General features: G+C 42.7%; 1 protein-coding gene across 2 annotated transcripts; it reads left to right on the forward strand.

Annotated features, from left to right (window-relative positions):
- The first annotated feature begins 3603 nt into the window (after positions 1–3603).
- On the forward strand, positions 3604–23012 carry LOC118841191 (zinc-alpha-2-glycoprotein-like). 2 transcript variants are annotated; one of them, XM_036748585.1, is made up of 7 exons: positions 3604–3703; positions 3791–3913; positions 18289–18549; positions 19306–19560; positions 20425–20703; positions 21410–21523; positions 22003–23012. In XM_036748585.1, exons 2-7 carry the CDS (start codon positions 3832–3834, stop codon positions 22065–22067), a joined length of 1056 nt encoding a protein of 351 aa, XP_036604480.1. In that variant the 5' UTR covers positions 3604–3703; positions 3791–3831; the 3' UTR covers positions 22068–23012. The 2 variants fall into 2 exon arrangements, with proteins under 2 accessions (XP_036604480.1, XP_036604481.1); XM_036748586.1 differs by lacking the exon at positions 21410–21523.
- The last annotated feature ends 376 nt before the right edge of the window (positions 23013–23388 follow it).

The raw sequence follows: 23388 nt of genomic DNA on the forward strand, positions 1-23388 counted from the left end.
GTACTTTAACTTTTTTGAGCCTCAGTTTCCTTTTCTATAATACTGGGACAATAATCCCCACCTCATCTACCCTATGTGGACTTTTTGAGGATCAGATGAGATAACAGATGAGATGGGTCTTAGACAAGTGTTGCATTTTATACAAATGTGAGACTTTATTTCTCACAAGGTGCCTGGGAGGTTTGCATCACGCTTTAAGAGTTTGTAGTTTTTGGTAACACCCACATCCTTAGAGAGCTTTCTTAGGAACTGTCAAATGACTAGTGGTATGAGGATAGCCACCCTCACTGAGAGAAATGATTGATGACCTTGTATCAAGGACGCAGGCATGAGGGTCACAACCTGACCACAGGTTGGTGGCTGATGAGAAGAGAGCCAGAGTGAGGGTGAATGACCAGTCTATCCAGAAATTGACAGAGAACTCCCAAGTAAGCAATGGCAGCATCTTATGAGGGGAAGTGGTTTATCAGGGACAAACCCAGACCTCCAGAGATGTACATGCTTTCAATTAGGGCATGCACTAAGGGGGTGGCTCATGCCTCCTTTATTAAACTGTAAGCTCATCAGGTATAAGGAACATGATTTCATCATTAAACCTGGAGGTCTCCAAGAATGGGGGTTCTGTAACTCTTCCATCAGCCCAGGGGCTGTGAACCATTTCTCTTCGGATAAAGTAAAGCCTGGTAAAATAGTAAATAGTTTCCTCAGGTTGCCTAACTTTCACAGCATAGGAAAGAAATAATACTGACTTGAATTAGTTGACCTGATTTTGAATTCAGCTCTGATATTTACTACTATTTAACTTTAGACAAATCACTCACCCTTTCTGGGCCTCAGTTTCTTTGTCTAGGAAATGAAATAATTATGCTGGACGTTGCCAGATGTGTTTTCTCGCTCTAAAAGCTCTGATCCTTGGAAGGATCGCACCTCTATCTCTTTAGGGAGAATGCGACTAATAAGAAAAGATGTAAATTCCAAGTTGGTAGCTCTTCATAGCTGTATCAGACTTTCGAAAACATATGCCTATTTCTGAAAATTCTCTCTCTTCTTTCTGAGTGTTTTTAGGTTTAAATAGTGACTAGTACATAGCTGGATGGCTATTTCCTACAACTCAAATCTATTTCTATTTCCCAGAACTGAATGATACCCCAAATAATTTCATTTTCTGAGGCAATGTGAAGACATATTTGTCTCTAATTCTGACAATGAAAATATTGGCATGGAAGGGGACAGCAGCTGTTGTTTTGAAATGTGAGGTTTATTTCTGCTAAGTTTAAAAGCACATATGGACCCACAAGTCAAGCACATGTAAGTTAATAGCTTGTCGTATCAAAGAATCATAGAATAATTTTATTTGGAAGGGACTCAAGTAGCCACCTAGCCATGACCCCAAAAGAAATCATTACCATAATGAACCTGAAAAGTAGTTATCCAGCCACCCTCTACTAGAAGACCACCATTGAAAGGGGAATCCACTCTCTCTTCTGGCAGTTCATTCCAGAGGACTAGCACCTCTGGGGTGAGGGCTTGCCAAGCCCTTTTCAGGGATGCTCATCCATCTTTGATGTCCACTCAATTAATCCAACTCTCACCTGTGTCTCCAAGAATCTGTGGTATGCACAACGGTGACACCCTGGCAAATTGACTCAGCATAGGGGCTAAACCAGGCTGAGAGTAACAGACAGGCCTCAAACCCATTGGTAAGTTAGTGGGGTATCTACCCCAAACATGTGGAGACTTTCATCAGTGGAATGGGCAGATAAGAACGGTTTGTTCCAATGGCCATGAGGACAGCTCAAGCAGGCTCTGTGGAATGCTCAGAGCTTAGTCAGACATTGAAGATGCCAAGGTCATCTACTGCATCCTGAGTCATCATCAGTCATTTTGATTTTTGTCCTTCCACTGGACTTTGATGACTCTGGAAGAGAGAGGGAAGCCGACAACTTTGTGTAACACTGGTATGATTTAGAATATTTACTGAAAAGATATAACAAGAATAGAAGTGCAATATATTCCTTTGAATCAGAGTACCTTTTGCCCTCCACCACCTTGGTCTCTGATCACACTTAAAAAAAGTTGCTACAGATATTTCCACCACTATGTTCATGCCTGGTGCTTGAGAATACAGTGTCTTGGCTGTTGGGTTGCTCCACTGTTGGGCTGGATCAAGGGGGTCACTCCTTCCCAGCCACTGGACCTCTGGTGGCTATTCCAATCTTTAAAATTCCCAAGATTACAATCCGGTCCACTCCATCTCTGATACACATTCACCTAAGGTCCAGAAAGAAGAAATACAATAGGGACAGAAGAAATAGTATTTCCGTATGTTCAATGCCAACTATTGGCTTGGGTAGAAAGAATAAGCCACTGGCATTACTTCTCTATCAACCAGGAGGTTTACAGCAATTTTTGGCTACCAGGGAAGAGAGAGCAATTTAGCCTCTTTATACTTTTCTAATGCATGCTTAGTTTTGGCTGAGCAGACATTAAAAGACTTTTCTTCACCATGCAGCAAATGGACAGGAAATAGTCACAAAACACTTTCACATGTTCTAAGGATGGGCATCCCCATGGTCCAGAAACCATTACAACAGTGTACTTTTAAAGGCTGGAAGCAGCTGAGCTAGCCTTGGGTTTAAGATCCCTGGTCTAGTCCAGCCCCTCCCTCCATCCCTTTTCCTCTCTTTCCCTTCTTCCTTTCCTCCCTTCCTCCTTCCCTCCCACCTTCCCTCCTTCTCTTTTTCTATCCCTTCTTCCCTCCCTCCCTTCTCCCTCACTCCCTCCCTCCTCCTCTCCTTCCCTCCTTTCCTTCTTTCCTTCATTGCTTCTTTCTCTGTCTTTTTTTCCTCACTGGAAGTACAGTTGCCACTCATAGGCCTGATGCCACTGTTGACTGCCACAGAAACTTTGATTTGCTATTTCTGCACTGCAATGATTTGCCCCTTTTTTTAGGCAGCCTGGTGGCCCCCCACTACCAGGAGCTCGCTATAATGGTGCCAGGCTTATTGCAAACATCCTACTGACTTCAGTCCTATTGTGGCTCAGAACTCCTGAGCTTAAGTGATCCGCCAGGTTCATGGAGGATTACAATCATGTGCCATGATGTGCACCCCTTCATTTTTAAGCTAAGGAAATCAAAACCCAGAGAATTCAAGTGACCTAGTCAAGGTTAATCAGCTTGGCAGAACCAAACTACTCGACTCCCAATTCGTGTGACTCCCACACAAGGGCCATTTCCATCTACAAGCTGACCTAGTACTTCCCTCTCCACCCCTTCCCCCAACAACACTTAATACTTTTTCAATACATTGGAGTGAATCCGAATAGATTGCGGGGAATCACAGTTCTTAGAAATAACTCTAAAAATGCCAGCTCTTCACCCTGGGCCTCTCTAACATAGGTTGCATCGAACTTTGGAGTTAAATATCCCTGCCACAGACCTCCTTTCACTTCCACCCTCATGCCCACTGGCTGAAGTATCAGTTCTGCTTGGCAACAGTGGCCTAGTTCATTAATGATTTGTTGGCAAAGATCAGGATGAACCAATGTCAATTGGAGTGGGGGAGGGGACAGGAATTCATGTGTGTATATAGGGACGTTTTCCATCAAGGCTTTGAGTAGGATACAAGGAGGAGAGCCTGGAACTTCTCATGGATTGATTTTCCTCTCTCCAACATAATTAGATCGTTGCTTTGCTTGCAAGGTACGTATTGGCATTGCCGATTCTGGCTCCCAAGAGCTCCTGCATCTGGAAGGAGGCATATTCTCAGAAATGGAAATCTCTTGACAGGGGGCAAGTCCAGCAGTGACAGAGGCTGCCAACCATTCAGGATGGAGATTCAATGGAAGAGGTGGTCCTCCTTATTCTGGCTGATCATTCTGGGGATATTTGTTCTGACAGAGACCCAGGCAGGTGAGTTTGAAGGCTTAGGGGTAAGAAGAGGGTTGAGAATGTGGAGCTCCCAGTCTCTAGGATGTTTAACCGTTTTTTTCCTGGCTTGGATCCCTTTGGTGAGGGCCTAATGGAGCCTATGGAGAAGAACAATTTTAAATGCATGAAGTAAAATATATAGAATGACAAAGGAAACCAATTATATCAAAACTTAGTCATCAAAACATTTAAAGAACAGATTCATAAACCTCAGCTTAAGAACCTGTGGTAGAAGATAGAGTATAGGAAGTCCTGGGTATAAATTCTGCTGCAGACTCTTATTATCTGGGTGACCCTGGGCAAGTCATGTAACATCTTTTCTCTTTTCTCATGTGTAAAATGGGGATGAGGGGTAGTGTTATAGAGAACTGGCTTCAAAGTCATGAAGATGTGGGTTGAAGTCTGCCCTTTGATACATGCTGCCTGCATTACCCTGGCCAAGTCACTTACCCTCTTAATACTCAGGTTATAAGTGTAGGTGAGAAGGTGCTGCCCTATATTAGTCGAGGGAGTTTCCTTATGAGTTCCCTTTGTCAAAGAAATCACGAACTCATGATCTGGTATAAAAATAAATGGGGAGAATAATATCTGGAGACCTTCCTTCACAGAGTTGTTCTGAGGCCCAAATGAGATAATTTTGGAAAGTTCCTTCCCAACCTTAAAGTCCTCTATGAATATCAGTTGCTATTTTTATGCCCTGATCTATCCTTCAAAGGGAGATCTGTCGAGCCCGATTTCTGCCGTCTTTCCTCTGGCTAACTTTCCTTTACTATGAACTAATCGATCAACAAGCATTTATTAAGCACTTACTTTGCCCTTCAGGCCTGGTGCTAAGTGTTGGGCCTATAAGAAAAGGTGAAAAACTTAAAAATAGTCCCTACCCTCAAAGGGCTTACATTCTAATCACCACTGTCCTCCAAAGGCCTCTTCCACTGGATTCTTGACCTTTCTCCACGCTGTCTTCTGGTCTTATTTCTTACCTATTCTCTTCCTGAAAATGCATCATCTAATTCAAGGGCACAAACTCTTTTTATTCTGGTGTGAGGAAACTAAAATGATAGTCTTTATACAGATGAGGTAAAGGCAGGATCATCATACAATTCCCATTCCCACCAGCAGACCTTTCTTCTAGCCTTAGGCCTTGAGGTGACAGTCTTCTCTTTCTTGGTTACCCTATCTCTACCTTCTAGGTCCAGGCCTAGCTTTTTCCTTAGCTTCTAAGGCCACTGGAGAAGCTATATTCCTTTCTGTTTTAACCCCAGATCCACTCTTAGTTTCAGGTCAAAACTGCTGTCTTTGAGGTCGCTTGACTCACAAACGTCTTTGGACCCTGGTGCCCTCCCACTACATCCCTTGAGCTGACCTGTCTCTCTTCTGGGCACACAATATCCACCTGCTCATTTCGCCTGAGCTAAGCCTCCAGTCTCCATCAGTGCATCCTTGGCTTTTGCCAGCTTTCCTACCTCTCTTCTCTCTCTCTCTTCTAATCCCTCAAGCTAACTCTAACTTCTTTTTCATCATGATTTCATTGTTTCCTCTTCTGTCTCCACTTCATACCAGGAATCACTCTGGCCCCATTCACTTCTTGGATAGCTTCCCCAAAAGCCTTATCTGTTGGGCACATGTGCACATTTCAGTCAGCCCAAATGGAGGTAATGTGATAAAGGGAAAGCATGTTGACTGTGTATTTGGAGGACCTGAATTCAAATCCTACCTTTGACATTTTACTACTGGCATGACCCTGGGTAAGTTCCTTAAACTCCTTGGGTCTCTGTCAAATGAGGGGGTTGTATTAGATTGCCTCTGATGTCCCTCCAGCTCCAGAGCTACAATCCTACCTAATCCATCTTCCATGTGATAACCGTTTGAATACACGAAGATAGCTATTATCATGCCCTGGAGCCTTCTCTTGTTCAGAGTAGACTTCCTTAGTTTCTTCAACCAATCATTGTCTGCCATGAACTCAAAGCCATTCGCCATCTTGGTCATCCCCAATGAGATGATTCTCGTTTTTTCAATGTCCCTTCTAAACTGTGGGGGCCAGAACTGCACACGACACTCCAGTGTAGTCTGCCTGCACTACAGCTCTATCACCTCTTTTTCTGAATGAATATAAGTTCCATGAGGGAAGAGACTCTTTTCTTTTTCCTTTGTACCCCCAGTATAAGAGGCAATGTGGCGTAGTTGATAAGAGAACTGGCCTTGAAGCTAGGAAGACTTAGGTTTAAGTCCCACCTCTGACACATACTGGCAATGTGACTCTCGGTTAGTCACTTAACTTTTCAGTACTCTGGATAACTCTCCAAGAATATGAGTTGAAGAGAAGGTGCTGACCTGCACTGGTCAAGGGAGTTACCCAGGTCAATGAAACCATGCATCTTGGCCCTATCCCTTATCTCACCTCCATTGCACAGTGCCTGGTACAAAGTAGGAGCTTCTTAAATGATTGATTCTCATGTTTCCCGAATGTTGTGTTATATACTACATAATTGAAATGAGATGACATGGCAACATTAACTTACTTTGATGCTATACTGGCTTCCTCTTTTTCTTTTCATTGAGTTTGATCAAATTTAAAATAAAGAATAAATTTCAATCAAGCAATCAACCAATAAACACTTATTAGGCCCCCACTATGTTCCAGTTTCTGGATATACAAGGACAAAAATTAAACACTTCCTAACAGTTCTTAACCTCAAGGAACTTACATTCTAAAGAGGAAGATTACTGTATACAGATATGGGTCCCATACAATGACTATACAAAGTAGATACAAGGTCATCTCAGAGGAGAAGGAATTAGGATCTAGGGTGTGGGGAGAGAAGGGAGAACTGAGAAGGATCTCTTTTCCCAGAAGGGAGAAGCCCCAGACAGGGCTGCTTGGGTTGAGTCCAAAAGAACTTTAACTTAGAAAACAGATTTTAAGAAGAGGAGATGAGAAAGGGAGAGAAATGGGATTAGAAGAGAGAGATAGGAGAGATGGGGAAGAATCGGGGAATGCCAAAGATGCACTAATGGAGACTGGAGGCTTAACCCAGGGAAAATGATTTGGCATGGGGCACAGCCAGAGCGACGGCATAGAAACAGGAGACGGAACATCATGTAACAACCAATTGGCAAGTATGGGTGGGCTAGAGAGCATAACAGGTAAGAAGACTGGGAAGGGGACAGCAAGGTGACACAGCACGTAAGCACCAGCCCTGGAGTCAGGAAGACCTGAATTCAAATGTAGCCTCACAAATTGCGAGCTGTGTTACCCTGGGCAAGTCACTTAACCTTATTGCCTCCAAAAAGAAGATTGGGAAGGCATGAAGGGGTTAGGTTGTGAAGACCTTTAAATGCCTAACAGAGGGCTTTATATTTGATTTTGAAGATAATAGGGAACCATTGGAGTTTATGGAGTATGTGTGTATGGCAATCAGGCTTACATTTTAGGAAAATTACTTTGGCAGCTATGTGGGGGATAGGTTTGGAGTGGGGAGAGGTTAGAAGACAGGAGACCAAGTAGAAGGCTATTGGAATAGTCCAGGTAATAAGTGTCAAGGAGGTCCCCTGTACTAGGATTGTATCTGCGTGGGTGGGAGAAGGGTATATATAGAAATATATATGTAAGTATATATGTATACACACATATACACACACACATATGTGTGTGTATTAATATTAGAGATGTTGTGGAGGTGAAAGCAGCATGATTTGACACCTGATGGGATATGTGAGGTAATGGAGAATGAGGAATCAGGATTTTCCTGAGGTTGCAAATCTGGGTGGTAGTGGTACCCTGGATGTAAGTAGAGGTTCAGAAGAGGGGTGGGCTTTGGGGGAATGAAAATGAATTCTGTTTTAAACTTGAGTTTGAGATAGATGCCTATGGGACCTGAGGAGAGGTAACATGCCTAGCATGGTCCTTAATAAATGTTTGTTGATTGACTGACTGGAAAGGGCATTGAATTTGGAGGTTGAGGATAAGGAAAGCAATTGGGAAGTTTTGGACTTCCCCAAAGTCACACACCTACTAACTATCAGAAAGATCTTGCCTTTGAAACTTACTAGATGTGTGATCTTGGGAAAGTAATTTCACCTTTTGGAGCCTCAATTTTCTTTTTTTTTTTAAGGTTTTATTTTATTTAATATTTTAGTTTTCAACATTGATTTCCACAAGATTTTGAGTTACAAATTTTCTCCCCATTTCTCCCCTCCTCCCATTCCAAGATGGCATATATTCTTATTGCTTTGTTCCCCAGTCAGCCCTCCCCTCTTTCACCCCACTCCTCCCCACCCCCTTTCCCCTTACTTTCTTGTAGGGCAGGCTAGATTTCTATGTCCCATTCCCTATATATCTTGTTTCCCAGATACATGCAAAAACAACTTTTTTCTTATTTTTTTAATCACCTGCTTTTAAAATTTGAGTTCCAAATTCTCTCCCCTCTTCCCTTCCTACCCACCCTCCCTAGGAAGGCAAGCAATTCAGCATAGATCACACATGTATCATTCTGTAAAACACTTCCACAATGCTCATGTTGTGAAAGGCTAACTATATTTCCCTCCATCCTATCCTGTCCCCCTTTATTCAGTTTTCTCCTTTGACCCTGTCCCTTTTCAAAGGTGTTTGCTTTTGATTACCTCCTCCCCCATCTGCCCTCCCTTCTATCATCCCTCCTCTTTTATCCCCTTCCCCTTACTTTCCTGTGGAGTAAGATACCCAATTGAGTAGGTATGTTATTCCCTCCTCAAGTTGAATCTGATGAGAGTAAGATTCACTTATTCCCCCTCACCTGCCCCCTCTTCCCTTCCAACAGAACTGCTTTTTCTTGCCACTTTTATGTGAGACAATTTACCCCATTCTATCTCTCCCTTTCTTCCTCTCTCAATATATTCCTCTCTCACCCCTTAAATTTATTTCTTTTTTTTTTAAGATATCATCCCTTCATATTCAACTCATCCTGTGCCCTCTGTCTATATTCCCTTCAACTCCCCTAATACTGAGAAAAGTCTCATGAATTACACACATCATCTTTCCATGTAGGAATGTAAACATAACAGTTCAACTTTAATAAGTCCCTTATGAATTCTCTTTCTTGTTTACCTTCTCATGCTTCTCTTGATTCTCATATTTGAAAGTCAAATTTTCTATTCAGCTCTGGTATTTTCATTGAGAAGGCTTGAGAGTCCTCTATTTCATTGAAAATCCATATTTTTCCTTGGAGCATGATACTCAGTTTTGCTGGATAGGTGATTCTTGGTTTTAATCCTAGCTCCTTTGACCTCCAGAATATCATATTCTAAGCCCTTCAGTCCCTTAATGTAGAAGCTGCTAGATCTTGTGTTATTCTGATTGTGTTTCCACAATATTCAAATTGTTTCTTTCTGGCTGCTTGCATTATTTTCTCCTTGACCTGGGAACTCTGGAATTTGGCAACAATATTCCTAGAAGTTTTCTTTTTGGGATCTTTTTCAAGAGGTGATCAGTGGATTCTTCCAATTTTTATTTTACCCTCTGGTTCTAGAATATCAGGGCTGTTTTCCTTGATAATTTCTTGAAAGATGATGTCTAGGCTCTTTTTTTGATCGTGGCTTTCAGGTAGTCCAATAATTTTTAAATTGTCTCTCCTGGATCTATTTTCCAGGTCAGTGGTTTTTCCAATGCAATATTTCACATTGTCTTCCTTTTTTCATTCCTTTGGTTCTGTTTTATAATATCTTGGTTTCTCATAAAGTCACTAGCTTCCACTTGCTCCAATCTAATTTTTAAGGTATTTTCTTCAGTGGTATTTTGGACCTCCTTTTCCATTTGGCTGATTCTGTCTTTCCAGGCATTCTTCTCCTCATTTGCTTTTTGGAGCTCTTTTGACATTTGGGTTAGTCTATTCTTTAAGGTATTATTTTCTTCAGTATTTTTTGGGGTCTCCTTTAGGAAGTCATTGACTTGTTTTTCATGGTTTTCTTGCATCACTCTCATTGCTCGTCCCAATTTTTCCTCTACTTCTCTTACTTGCTTTTCCAAGTTCTTTTTGAGCTCTTCCATGGCCTCAGCCCAATTCATTTTTTTCTTGGAGGCTTTTGATGTAGGCTTTTTGACTTTGTTGACTTCCTCTGGCTGTATGTTTTGATCTTCTTTGTCACCAAAAAAGGAATCTAGCATTTGAGTTTGAGTCTGAGACTGAATCTGAGTGTGTTTTTGCTGCCTGTTCATGTTCCCAGCCAGCTACTTGACCCTCGAGCTTTTTGTCAGGATATGACTGCTTGTAGAGTAGAGAATCCTTGAGTACTTTGTCCCAAGTTTTAGGGTCCAAGCACTGCTGTTTTCAGTACTACTTCTATTCCACTGTCGCCCCAGGCTCTGTCACAGAGCGTTCCTCCTCCCCCAAGAACTGCCAACAAGGACCACGATACAGATCCAAGCAGGGCACAGCAAAAGAATCTGCCTTTGTGCCCACAAAGTTCTCCTTGCACTCCTGCTCTGATCTGCTGCTAGATTCCTCCCACAGTGTGAACCAGGGACTGGGGAAGCAGCTGATGCTGGAACTCTGGAAGCAGCCTCAGGAGCTTTCTGCTGCTTCTGCTGCCACTGCTGCACCACCTCCTCCACCCCCAGAGCTGGTGGCCGGACTGCTCTAAACTTGATCCCGCAGTTTCCCCCTAACCAGCCCTTTGGCGTTTGTGGGATGAGAAGTCTGGTAACTGCAACAGCTCACTGTTTCATGGCCCCAAGGCCTGTTCCAGATGTCTGACTCTGCGTCTGGTCTGTCCCAGAATGGCCCGTGCTGGGCTGCCCTCTGCTCTCAGCACCGTGTGATAAACCCTTTGTGGTGACCATCCAGGCTCTCCTGGGCTGGAGACCTGTTTCCCTCTTCTATTTTGTGGGTTCTACAGCTATAGAATTTGTTTAGAGCCATTTTTACAGGTGTTTGGAGGGATCTTCGAGCCTTGATTTTCTTATCTGTAAAATGAGAGAGTTGGAATTGGTGATCTATAAGTTCCATCTCTGAGTCTATGATCTTTCAACTGCTGGTGATCCTTAAGGTACATTCAAATTGTGCATTCAAACCTACATACATATGGTCTGCGCATTTATAGTCTCTTAATTCTGCTGTTTTCACTTGGGATTACTTCATATAGAGCAATAATTTCTAAACTTTAGGGCATCAGAACCCCCTTTTAATGTAAATTCCCTTTCCTCCTCACTAAACATCATGACAGTAGTTGAACTTTTAGTATCTACTGATTGAGAAAATCCATTATTTCAAAAAAAAAAGTGACTTGTCCAGGGTCACACAGCCACATGAATTCAGTACCAATCCTAAGTGAATCTTTAATTTATTAATTGCAACAGAATCTACGTACATAGGGAAAATCATGTGACATGTATTTGTATCATTAGTCTATGTACAGGGTGTTTGCTTATTCATCGCACTGAGTTCTTTAATGAAATGGACCCTTGCAAGAATTCTATCCCCCCTGGGAGTCTTGCGAGACTCACATAGGTTGTGAGCCACTAATGTGGACTTTTCCATATTTTTTACATTCTTCTTGTTTATCATTTTTGGTGGCCTCCTTCCACAGATTTTCTGCAGCCTGGTCATTCCCTGATTGTTGGCTTTTCAAGAGTGTTTCCAGTTTTTCACTATTACAATACAGTAGCTATGGAAGGAGGCTGGTGTAGGAGTTAGGAGACTTGGGTTCTATTATTGGCTGTCCCATTAATTGGTCGGGTGATCTTGGTCAAGTCCCATCCCCTCTCTTGAGTTCAGGTTTCTTATCTTCAAGGTGAGGGGATTGGGCTGGACAGCACCCAAGGTCACTTTCTACTCTGACACTCTATATTTTACCATCCTTTCCAGGTATAACATTTTGTTTTTTATCAGTCTGTCCAGCTTTGACAGTCTTTTAAAAAATTTAGTTTATGGGATAAAACAGCATTTTCATAACATAATATAACAAAAAAGATTGCACATGAAACTGAAAATCTTTTATGTACAACTTGATATTCCATTTACATATGCAATAAATTTCTTCCCCCGCCCTTTTTTTCCTCCCTTCCCCTCCCACCTCTGAGATGGCTACCATTAGACACAAATACAAATATATATATATATGTATATATATATATGTGTGTGTGTGTGTGTGTGTGTGTGTGTGTGTATATGTAAAATCATTCTATACATACTTCTACTTTATCAGTTCTTTCTCTGGATGCAGATAGCATCTTTTTTTCATATGTGCTTTGTAGCTAATTTGGGTATTTATAATAATCAAAATGACTTAATCACTCAAAGTTGTTCTTCAAACAATATTGCTGTTACTGTACACAGTGTTCTCTTGGTTCTGCTCATTTCAGTCTTCACTATTTTGTGCAAGTCTTTCCATGTTTTTCTAAAATCATTGAGGTCATCATTTTTCATAGCACAGTAGTATTCCACCACAATCACATACCATGATTTGTTTAGCCTTTTTTTTTTTTAAAGTTTCCTCCCAGCTCTGACACTCCACTCTCCCTGCTGGCTCTCATATGCTATGTTCTATGTTGCTTCAGCTCCAGTGTATGAACAAATTATCCTTTTAATTTATTTTCTATTTTTGGGGATATTATTTCCATAGTGGAATCACTGGAGTAAAGGATAATACCAGTTTTATTACCCTTGTTATTAATGGCCAGACTTTTCTAGAAAGATTGTAGTAGTTTGAGTTGCCCCAGCAGAGCCCAAATATGCTCCCCAATCCCACAGTACCATTGACGCTGGGTTTGATAACATGCGTATAGTTTTGACCAATATGAATTGTTTTATTTAATCTACTGCACACATTGCAACATGGGAAGAAGGAATTTGGCAATACCTCCTGGAGGGAGACCAGAGAGGCATTGTTCATTTCTCTCCACCCCTAACCCCAGCTCTGCCTCACCTCCTCCCTGTTAGTATGGTAACTTCCCCTAGGTTAGTATGGTAACATGAGGAACGCATGGCTCCCAGAATCACAAGGAATGGTGAAATGCACCTGGAGTTACTTCATCATCATCATTTGGACATTTGGATGTAAAATTTAATTGGAATTTTTAAGGATCAGAAACAGTGATGCCTATTTACAGTGGATGGCTTTAGAAGACAGAACAGTGTATAGCACAGTGATCCTGGTCTTGAGTTGGGGAAATATGGTTTGTCTTCTGAAGGTAAAAAGGAAACTGGAGAGGATGAGAGGGAGGAGAGGGAGAAAGGGGAAGAGAGGGAGGTAGAAGGAAAGAGAAGGGAGGTAGAGGGAAGGAGATGGAGAGAGGAAGGGAGGGGGGGAGAGAGACAGAGCAAGAGAGAGCAAGGGGTGGGGGGAGAGGGAAGGGGAGAGAGAGAGAGGGAGAGAGACAGAGACAGAGAGACAGAGGTAGAGCTGATTTGCCAGCTTATTTTTGCAGATGACAGGAGTGGGGCAGCTCCTCTGGCAAAAGTCCATCTTCTGAAATCCTATTTAGTCAGTCAATCTTCAGGATTTCCTTGTATTCTCTCAGCAAGGGGACGGTGCCTACACTATAGGAGGTTCCATAATCTCATTAAGTCGATTGGGGAAACTCCTCAAATTGGTCCAGACCCTTGTGATCAACTCCTTTTACATGTGGAGTAGATAGATTGGATTAGCTGACCACTCAGTCCTTCCAGATCTAAATCCTGTGACCTTTCCCCCAGGAGGTCACCAAAGTGGATCAAGTCTGTCTTCCTGTTTCTAAGCACAATTAAAGAAGTTGTTTGTTCTCTAAACAAGGATCTTTTATTAAGATTTAACATAGATCCACTGGGCTGAAGATAAGAAAGGCACAGAAAGGAGTAGAGTCTCAGAGGGAGAGGGACGTGTAGACATCATCTGGCTCTATGGAATCCAGGTCCTCTTGCCCCAAACCTAGAGCTCTTTCTACTTCTCTGTGTTGTCTTCAAAAGTACTTATTCTTTTCCATGCAACAGACTCTCCCATTTCCGAAGACAGTGACTGTGGCTCTGCTAAGTTTCTCCTTCTCTGGGATGAACATCCTCCTTTCCCAATGCAGAGATTCTCTAAAGCCTGTTATTTTCTTCAAAATTCCTTCCTTTGCCTCAATGTCTGGGTCCTCCCTTCTCTTATCAGAGGTAGCCTAATGAAAAGGAAAGAACACTAGATTTAGAGTCGGAGGAGTCAGAAGACTTCAGTTTAAATCTAGGCAGGTCACTTGACCTTTTTGGGACTCAGTTTTTTTCAACTGTAAAATGAGTGATTGGAGTAGATGACTTCTAAGGTCCCTCTCTCTTCCAACCAGAGAAAAGTTACAGAGTATGGATTTCAGACTTGTCCAGATTTTAATGCAAATGATGTTCAAGTCCAGCTTCTTGTTTAGTGGCTGGGAGAACCCTCTACCCATCCTAGAGCATAGTGGAGAGAGGAAATGAACCAAAGGGTGGAGAAAGGCATAACTGCAGTTGAGTGAAAAATAACCCGAGTCTTATGTAAGAGATTTTCCTCATTCCAATCACACTTGTTGTTTAGTCATTTTTCCATTGTGCCTGACTCTTCACTGGCCCCATTTTCTTGGCAAAAATACTGGGGTGGTTTGCTATTTCCTTCTCCAGCTCATTTTCCAGATGAGGAAACTAAGGCGAACAGGGTTAAATGGCTTACCCAGGGTCACACAGCTAGAAAATGTCTGGGTCTAGATTTGAACTCAGGAAGATGAGTCTTCCTGACTCTAGGCCTGGCTCTCTGACTAGTGCACCACCTAGCTGACCCCCGGTCATGCTAGCTCTACTCACAGCGCACACTTCTGTAAGTACAAGAGGAGATACACTGTGACTAGCTAAGGATCTTGGGAGTCATAATTTTCCCAGCATTGGGAAGAGACTAAACTAAGTAGATGCTAAGCTTAAGGGCCAGGTTTTCACTCCCACCCCTCTCACTAAGCTAGAGACTGTAAAGAACTCTAATGTGGGAGACACGATGGTAGATGGATAGAGCATAAGTAGAGATGGACAGGCAAACGTACACTAAAGCACAAGTGGGAAGTCTGAGGTGAAGCTAAGAGAGAAGATGATAAGACTTGAAAGCCAGCTTTCTCTAGATAAGATCAGTTTTTATTGGTTTTGAGTAGATGTCTTTAATCGTGTCCAGAGAAAGCCAATGTAGGGGAGAAACCAGTGGCCAGCTTGTGTACACAGAGATTCTAATCTGTGGACATAATTAGGAATCTGTCCTAACACTGGCCAAAGGCTATTTGTGACTTTATCAATAACTGCTAATAAGGTCCTGAAAAAAATCAATGTAGGGGAAGCATGGGACCTGAGGGTAATGAGGTATGATTGGTTAAACATGGGCACTTCGGGCAATCTTCATCTTCTGATGCAGAGGGGTTGGGGAGAGGAGCCAAAAGAAGCCAAAAGAAGGTTATGCACAGCCTGGGCTGATGGTAGTGGCAGGGAGATAGATGTGGTCTGAAAAGAAACAGATCCTCCCTTTTTCAGAGAGGAGAGGGGGCTGGTTCTTCTCAACCAAACTTTTCCTTCACAGCAGCAGTCACTGTAAGCACTTGTTTCTGTGAGTATGAGTGTATGTGTGAGTGTGTGTGTATATGTGTGTGTGTGTGTGTATTTTAGTGTGCATGTATATTTTAGTGTGTGTGTGTATATTAGTGTGTGCGTATTTTAGTGTGTGTGTTTCCAATATGGTAAACAGCTGAGCAGCTACCAGAGGTCAGATCTGGTGTGTTCCACCCTGTTCAGTCAGGGAGTCTCCTCTCAAGCCTCCAATTTGTTCAAACCAAAGGGCACTTCTTTCTTCCAGTCTTCCTCCCCCGAGAAGCACAGCACAGATGGAGTGGTGGAAGACCTGAATTCAAATTCCATCTCTGACATTTGCTAATTGTGTGACCAGGAGTAAGTCGCTTAACTCCTCTGAGCCTCATTTTTCTCTTCATTAAAATGAATAACATGATCCCATTCCTCAGAGAGAGGGGCATTGTTGTATCCCCTTTTGTACCATCCCTTTGGGTTGAAGTCCTGCAGGACACACAGTAGGGATACAGGATAGTAAAGGCATACCTCAGAGAGATGGTGGGTTTGGTTCCAGACCACCTCAACAAGGCAAATATCATGATAAAGTGAATTGCACTAATTTTGGTTTCCCAGTGCATATAAAAGTTGTGTTTACACTATACTGTAGCCTATTAAGTGTGCAACAGTGTTATGTCTAAAACTATACATACCTTAATTAAAATACTTGATAGCTAAAAACTTGTCAGCCATCATCTGAGCCTTCAGCAAGTCATACTCTTTTTGTGGTGAGGGTCTTGCCTTAATGTTGATGGCTACCATCTGATCAGGGTGTTGCTCAATGAAGTGGGCGGCTGTAGCAATTTCTTGAAATAAGACAGCATGAAGTTTGCCACATCGATTGACTCTTCCTTTCGCAGAAGATTTCTCTGTAGCATCTGATGCCGTTTGATAACATTTTACCCACAATAGAACTTCTTTCAAAATTGGAGTCAATCCTCTCAAACTCTGCCACTGCTTTATTAACCAAGTTTATGTAAATAGTCTTCAATATTGTTGTGTCTCAGGGAATAGGGAGGGAGATGGGGGAAAGGGTTGGTTGTTGGAGCAGTCAGAGCACACATAACATTTATCATTGAAGTTCACTGTCTTCTATGCGTGCGTTTCACAGTGCCTCAAAATAATTCCGATAGTAACACCAAAGATCACTGATCAGAGATCACTGTAACAGGTATGATAATAACAAGAAGTTTGAAATATTGTGAGAATTACCAAAATGTGACACAGAGACATGATGTGAGAATGTGCCATTGGAAAAATGGTGCTGATAGACGTGCTCAATGCAGGGTTGCCACAAATTTTCAATTTGTAAAAACTGCGATATCTGGGAAGAGCAATAAAGTTCGGCACAATAAGACGAGATCTGCCTGTATGATGAAGAGAGCTCAGAACCTGGAGACAGAGGTCTAGGCTCCAAATGCTCCCTCAGAGATGTGATAGTCTTGTGACTTTAGGACAGTCATTGAACCTCCTTGAGCCTTACTTGGATAATGGGGCTAGTGATATAGCTGCACCACCACCTTCTCAGGGTGGCTATGAGGAAAGTGTTTTGTAAACCTGAAAACAGTGTAGAAATGAGAGCTGTTAATGGAGCATAAGCTTCTTGAGGGCAGGAAATGTGTCACTTTGGTATTTTTGAAGTCCCAATGATTCTGCCTGAAGCTTTCCCCATCCATCTTACTGCCTTCTCTGTTGATTAGCTCCAATTTATCCTGCATATATCTTGTTTGTAAGTAGTTGTCTGCACGTTGTCTTCCTCATTAGACTGTAAGCTCCTTGAGAGCAGGGGCTGTCTTTTACCTTTCTTTGTATCCCCAGTGCTTGGCACAGTGCCTGGCACTAGTTCTGTGACCCTGGGCAAGTCACATAATCTCCCAGGGTTCTAAGCAGCTCTAGAAGACCAAACATTTCAGAGAAGGTGCCAAGCTGCATTGTTCTCTACCAATGAGTTTCCACATTGGGAGTTCGCATCAGTGAAGTCACAGGTTCAGTGCCTTGCCCTGTTATTCTATTAAAAGTGGGGTGAAAGGCTGTGCCCCAACCCGCAGGAAGCCTTTCATTATCCCCTCCCTTGGGAGCTCTCTCTCCCTATTGTATTTCTCATTGAGAATATAGGCTTCTGGAAGCTGGGGACTGCCACTTTGTCCTTCTTTTCTTAGCATCCAGCCTAGTGCCTGGCACGTAGGTTTTTTTTAGCTGCACCTCTGATTTCATTAGTCTTTGAATTCCCAGTGAAGAAGTTCCCTTTGCTAACACCTGCTCTTTAATTTCAACCCAGAGAGTAGCCTGGGGCACTGAGATGTTACCTGCACGAGGCTCAGGCTCACACAGCTAGTACATATCTTGGGTGCTATTTGAATCCAAGTCTTTCTGACTCTGAGGCTGGCTCTCTCTCCACTATGTTAGATGGCATAGTGGATAGAACATTGGAAAACCCCCCAGGAAATCCTGAGTTCAAATCCAGCCTGAGACCCCTTCTAGCTGTGTGACTTAAGAACAAGGCACTTAATCTGTGTTTGCTATAGGTGTTCTCATCTGGAAAACGGAGATAATAATAGCCACTACCTCCCAGGGTTGTTGTGAAGATGAAATGAGATCATTTTTGTAAAGCGCATTGTAAACATTAAAGTGCTACGTACATGCCAGCTCTTGTTATGGCACGCTGCTTCTAACTTTGGTTTTTTAAAAACCTCTTTAACATGCTGGTACATAGTAGGCACTTAATAAATGTTTGTTGAATTAAAATGAAGTTTTGCATTCACCCTGACCAAATACCATGCTTCTCTTTCCCTCCCCCTTCAGAGCTTCACAGCTTGGAGATGCAGATAACTGTGATGGCCTCTCCTGAGAGCCGTCCAGACCTCTTACTCAATGCCTGTTTGGATGACCATCTGATTGTCTCCTATGATAGCCTCAGGAAAGATCTGATCTTTAAGCTGGATAGAATCAATGGACCCATGCAGAACTTTCTGGTCCAGAAGAACCGAGAAGAACTAATGCGATTAGAGGTTGAAGTCGATAGAATCCTGAAGGACAAGACAAAGTATTACAACTGGACCGAGGGTGAGTTGGCTGTGCTGGCCATTCTGCCCTCTGTTGCCTTGGCCCCTTCTCATATTTGCTCTTCTCTTCCCAGATTCATTCCCAGGAGATCAGGCAACGGAATTGAGTGCCCAGTGTGTCAGGTCACTTCTGTTCACTCTTGCCACCCTGGCACAGAATAAACAAGACTGGTTCCCTCCTCCTTCTACCCCTAACCTTGTTGATTGAGTGAAGTTAAACTTTCCCCGTTGGCATTCAGAGCCCTCCACAATCTGGTGGCAACTTCCCTTTCAATCTATTACTTCCTTCAACTCTATTCTCCAGCCTGATGGGACTAGCCTTTGTCTCCTGAACACAGACTGTGATTTCCTGTCTCTGTGCCTTTGCTCACACTGTACCCTGAAATATCCTACTTCCCCTACTTTTCTTGTTGAATTCCTACTCATCCTTTCAAGCCCAAATGAAGTGTCGCCATGTCTATGAAGTCTTTTCTGATCCCATCAGTTGGTAGCAACCTTCCTTCTCCGATCTCATGTAAAGCATCGTGTCTGTCTGTCTCTTGTAATTGTCTTTGATTGTTGTGTATAATAGTTATCCTTCTCTTAGAGAGTGGACTCTAAGAGGGTAGGAATGGTGCTCTGTATTTCCCCTAGCACCTAGAATAGGGTTCTGCACACAGCAACTGATTAAAAATGTTTGTTGAGTGAATGGTTAGGTGGATGGATGAATGAAGCCCAGTCCCATCTCTTCTCTCTTTCTTCCCCCTGTCCCCAATAGGGACCCACACAGGACAGGCCATTTTGAGCTGTGAGACTGACAGGGGCATCCTTGTGAGTGGTCGAGTGGGTGTTGCCTTTGATGGTGAAGATATCTGCCAACTGGATTTGAAGCAAGGACAATGGATAGTCTTAAAGAATGAGGCTGAGGACTTCTGTCCATACCGGAAGGATGCTTTCTGGGAAAAGGCAATGAAAGTGGATTGTCCCTTTTTCCTAAATCTTCTCTTGCAAATTGTGCACCTGAAGGAAAAAAGTAAGTCCTTGGTACCTTCTTACTTCTGTCCTGTGGAGGTGTCACAACTCCAAGGTGGGAGTCCAGGGTCCTGGGTTCTGGTCTTGCAAATGCCAACTATCTATGTGCCTTTGAATAAGTCATGTAAAGTCACTGAGTCTTAGCACCCAAATTTTTGAAATGGGACTATTATTGTAGGTATTGAAATGGAGAAAGTGCTGACCAAGGCAACATATTCAGGAAGACCTGAGGCTGACTCCTGCCTCAGATCCTTACAAGCTGTGTGACTAGGGACAAGCATTTTTCAAACCATGAGGAGCTAAATAGAAGTTATTGTAATACTAAATACTAATTGTGATCATCCCTGTTCTGCAAGCCTAAGGATGACATGAGGATTGAAGGACTGATTGGAATCACATGAAAAAGACTGACACATTTGAAAACAAAGTTATGTCTTGGAATTGCAGAAAGCTAGATGTGTAGCCTACGGGGAACTCTGAGGGAGGGAGATCTGGATGTCATTTTAGGAGAAATTAGATTTGAATTCGAAGGGAGAGAGAGGGAGAAATAGATTCTGCACCTGAATGGACTAAATTTGAGGTTCTTATGGGTTTCCAGAGAGGTCTGATAATCTTAATGGAGATGTTTGAAATGCCCATAAAATCTAGGTGAAATGATATCTGATCTTGAACATGACCCTATGCTGTCCTGTTAACTCTGTCTGTGCAGTGGATGGTAGGTGGTGAAGTTCTATAGTGCAGTCCCTGTAATGTTCTTACAGACTGACCCAGTTGTCTATAGCACCGAGGGTGAGGAGCAACGATGGTGGGGGAGGAGAAGGGAGTGGAGCAAAGAGAATAACATTTCTTGCATTTCTGTTCCCAGCACCCCCTGAAGTGACCGTATCCCGACATCATACTCCCGATGGCAGCATCATCTTCTCCTGTTTGGCCACGGGTTTCTACCCTCATTCCATCCTTCTGCGCTGGGAGAAGGATGGGCAGTTGGGTGTGTGGGGGCAGGAGAGTTCCAGTGGCACCTTGCCCAATGCTGATGCCACCTACTACCTCCGTGTTACTTTGGAATTGCCACCAGGGGATACAGGAAAAGGTTATGCCTGCTTGGTTGAGCATAGTGAGCTGGAGAAGCCAACCGTGTACCCTGGTGAGTTTTCTTCAGGAGGCGCAGGGCAACATCCAGAATTCCTTGAATTCCATGCAGACACCCTTATGCCTTTTTTAACACCAGAAAGATTAATTACATCAACTGACTCAAAATTTTATTGTAATTTTCCTTTGAAATAAAAATTTTCATCCTACAACTAGGTTACAATTAGTGTGAAAAATCAATCTCCTGAAGTGTTGCATTATTTGAATTTGTATGGCACATTTCCATTGGGCTGGAACCAATGGCCATATTTTACATAATGATAACTTCCACTAGTTTGAATTTGAATACATGTGATCACCTCAGAGGGTTCATTATTCATGCTGATCAGGAGCTATCTATCTGTATCTTTATTTTCTTTGCCTTACGGATATTTTAAAAATGCACTATGTCAATTGGTGCACTTTGATCCTTCAAGGTGTTCTTAAATTCTGGTCCTTCTAATCACGGGATGAGATCCAAGCTGAGACAATCCCTCAAAAGGAGTTCAGGGCTATATCTAGGCCATGAGACCACTGTACAGAGACTGAGGACATAGTTCTCCCCCACTCAATTTTCCTGAAATGGACATGGGAGGATATGTTGAACAATAAGCTGTCAGTGGACAGAACTACCCATTGCTCCACTTCTCAGTTCCCTGGAGAATCTCCTTCATCCTTCCATCTTCTCCTCCTACCATTTACCTGCCCTTTGCCCCCTATAGTCCCTGGAGAGAAGAGCAGGGCCAGGTTCTGGGCCGTGGTCCTGGGTTCCATAGCAGCTGCTGTCCTCATGCTGAGCTCATTGGCAGCTTTCATCACATGGATAAAGAAGACAAGTACGTGGGAATGGGGAGGGCAGATGGTTAATGGCATGGAGAGGTTACTGGTCCAGACAGGGGTCAAAGGGCTGAGGGGATTTTTGGAGAGGGCTCTCAGAGAAGTTTTTTGGAAACTGAGTTCTCTTGACCTACCTGACATGTGCAGAGAAATCTTTACTGACATTAGGAAGAGAGAGATTACAGAAAAATATTGCCAGAGGCAGGGGCCTGGATAAGATGGCCTCTGAACATTTCCCTCAAATTGATTGTCTTTTCTTATTTTCCTCTTTTTGACTTAAAGTTCACATGAACTGGTGAATATGGGGAAGGAGAGGTCACTGTCTAAGGGGAACAGATGGTGGGGGTGTGTGCCTGTGTTTTCGTGAAGTTCTCAAACTCTGCTCTTACACTCCTTCCAATTTCTCCTTTCAGATGTTAGGAAATTAGTGGGGGTAGAAGGCTTTGGCTAAACTAAAGATCTTTTTTTTTACCCACAGGGAGGACTCCATTGAGTCAACTGGAGTGTTCTTTCCCACCTCTTTCTTCATCTACTGCTCTGTAGTAGAAGACTAAAGGAGGCCCTCACCACATACTGTGAGCCAAGCATAGTCACCTCTAGATGCTTCCCCATGTACTAATGACAATGATGACGGCACACATTTCTCTGGTGCTTTACAGTTTATAAAAGTTTTCTCACATGGCACACAGTTCAAGAAGCTTTCTCTCCCTTTTACAGATGAGGAAACCAAGGCCCAGAAAGGTTAAGTGACTTGCAAAAGGCAAACAGAAAATTCTGGAATTAGAACTTGAATCCAGGTCTTCTGGTTCTAGATCTGGTGATTTTCCCCCCCATCATATCCAATCCTGTCTTTTCCCCTGGTAGTGGGGAAGGATTTAGGGAAGAGGGAACGAAGTTACATCCCTCACCCGCACCTTCATCCTCACCATCACCATCATCCTCACCATAATCCAAACTGGGTCTGTGTTTGTGAAGGAGGGACATATCCTACTCTCTGAATGCAAAGCATCTTTTAGGAATCTGCCAAATATCTGTGGCCACGTATTCCACTTGCATCTCAGCTTCCCTGGGCAATGAGAATATTTAATTGTAATCTGGAGGTGGCTGAATTAGAGAGAGAGAGGACCTGGGGGATTGCTCCAGATCTAGCAGAGGATATGAAGCAGCATCCCCTTGTGGAATGGAAACATCGAATCATTATATCGTTGTGACTGTCTTCTACTACCATCTAACCTTTCAGAACAAGGAGAATGAGACATAGTTGCAGTGAGTAACCAGATTAGCTGTACGTTAGGCCAACAGGAAGGTGAAGAAAGAGAAGCAGGCTAGTGCATTTAGAAGCTGGATTATAGCAGTCTGTGCTATCATGATGATAGGATGCTATTATGTGATAGATACATACATTTCCCAGTGTCACAGAAAATTAGGAACTTTTTGCTTGGTGATCATGCTTTTTTGGGGTTGCTATTTTAATTAATTAATTATTTTAGTTTTAAAAAATCCACTTTTATAAGATTTCGAGTTCCAAATTTTTTTCTCCCTCCCTCCTTTTCCCCTTCCCTGAGATGGCAGTCTGATATGGCCTTTACATGTACAATCATATTAAACATATTTCCACATTAGTCATGTTGTGAAAGAAGAATCTGAACAAAAGGGAAAAACCATGAGAAAGAAAACACGAAAAAGTGAAAATAGTATGTTTTGATTTCCACTCAGACTCCATAGTTTTTTCTCTGCATGTGGATATCATTTTCCATCATGAATCTTTTGGAATTGCCTTAGATCATCGTATTTCTATGAAGAGCCAATTCTATCAATGTTGGTCATCGCACAATGTTGCTTTTACTGTGTACAGTGTTCTGGC

The sequence above is a fragment of the Trichosurus vulpecula genome, chromosome 3 (genome assembly GCF_011100635.1).
Source record: "Trichosurus vulpecula isolate mTriVul1 chromosome 3, mTriVul1.pri, whole genome shotgun sequence".
In the NCBI taxonomy this organism is placed as follows: Eukaryota; Metazoa; Chordata; class Mammalia; order Diprotodontia; family Phalangeridae; genus Trichosurus; species Trichosurus vulpecula.

What these genes read in the sequence shown, in the direction of transcription:
- LOC118841191 (XM_036748585.1), top strand. Translation starts at nt 3,832, where the DNA reads ATGGAGATTCAATGGAAGAGGTGGTCCTCCTTATTCTGGCTGATCATT. An exon ending in GTATTACAACTGGACCGAGG is followed by an intron (nt 18,550 to 19,305) that starts GTGAGTTGGCTG and finishes TGTCCCCAATAG; the next exon opens with GGACCCACACAGGACAGGCC. An exon ending in CACATGGATAAAGAAGACAA is followed by an intron (nt 21,524 to 22,002) that starts GTACGTGGGAAT and finishes TTTTACCCACAG; the next exon opens with GGAGGACTCCATTGAGTCAA.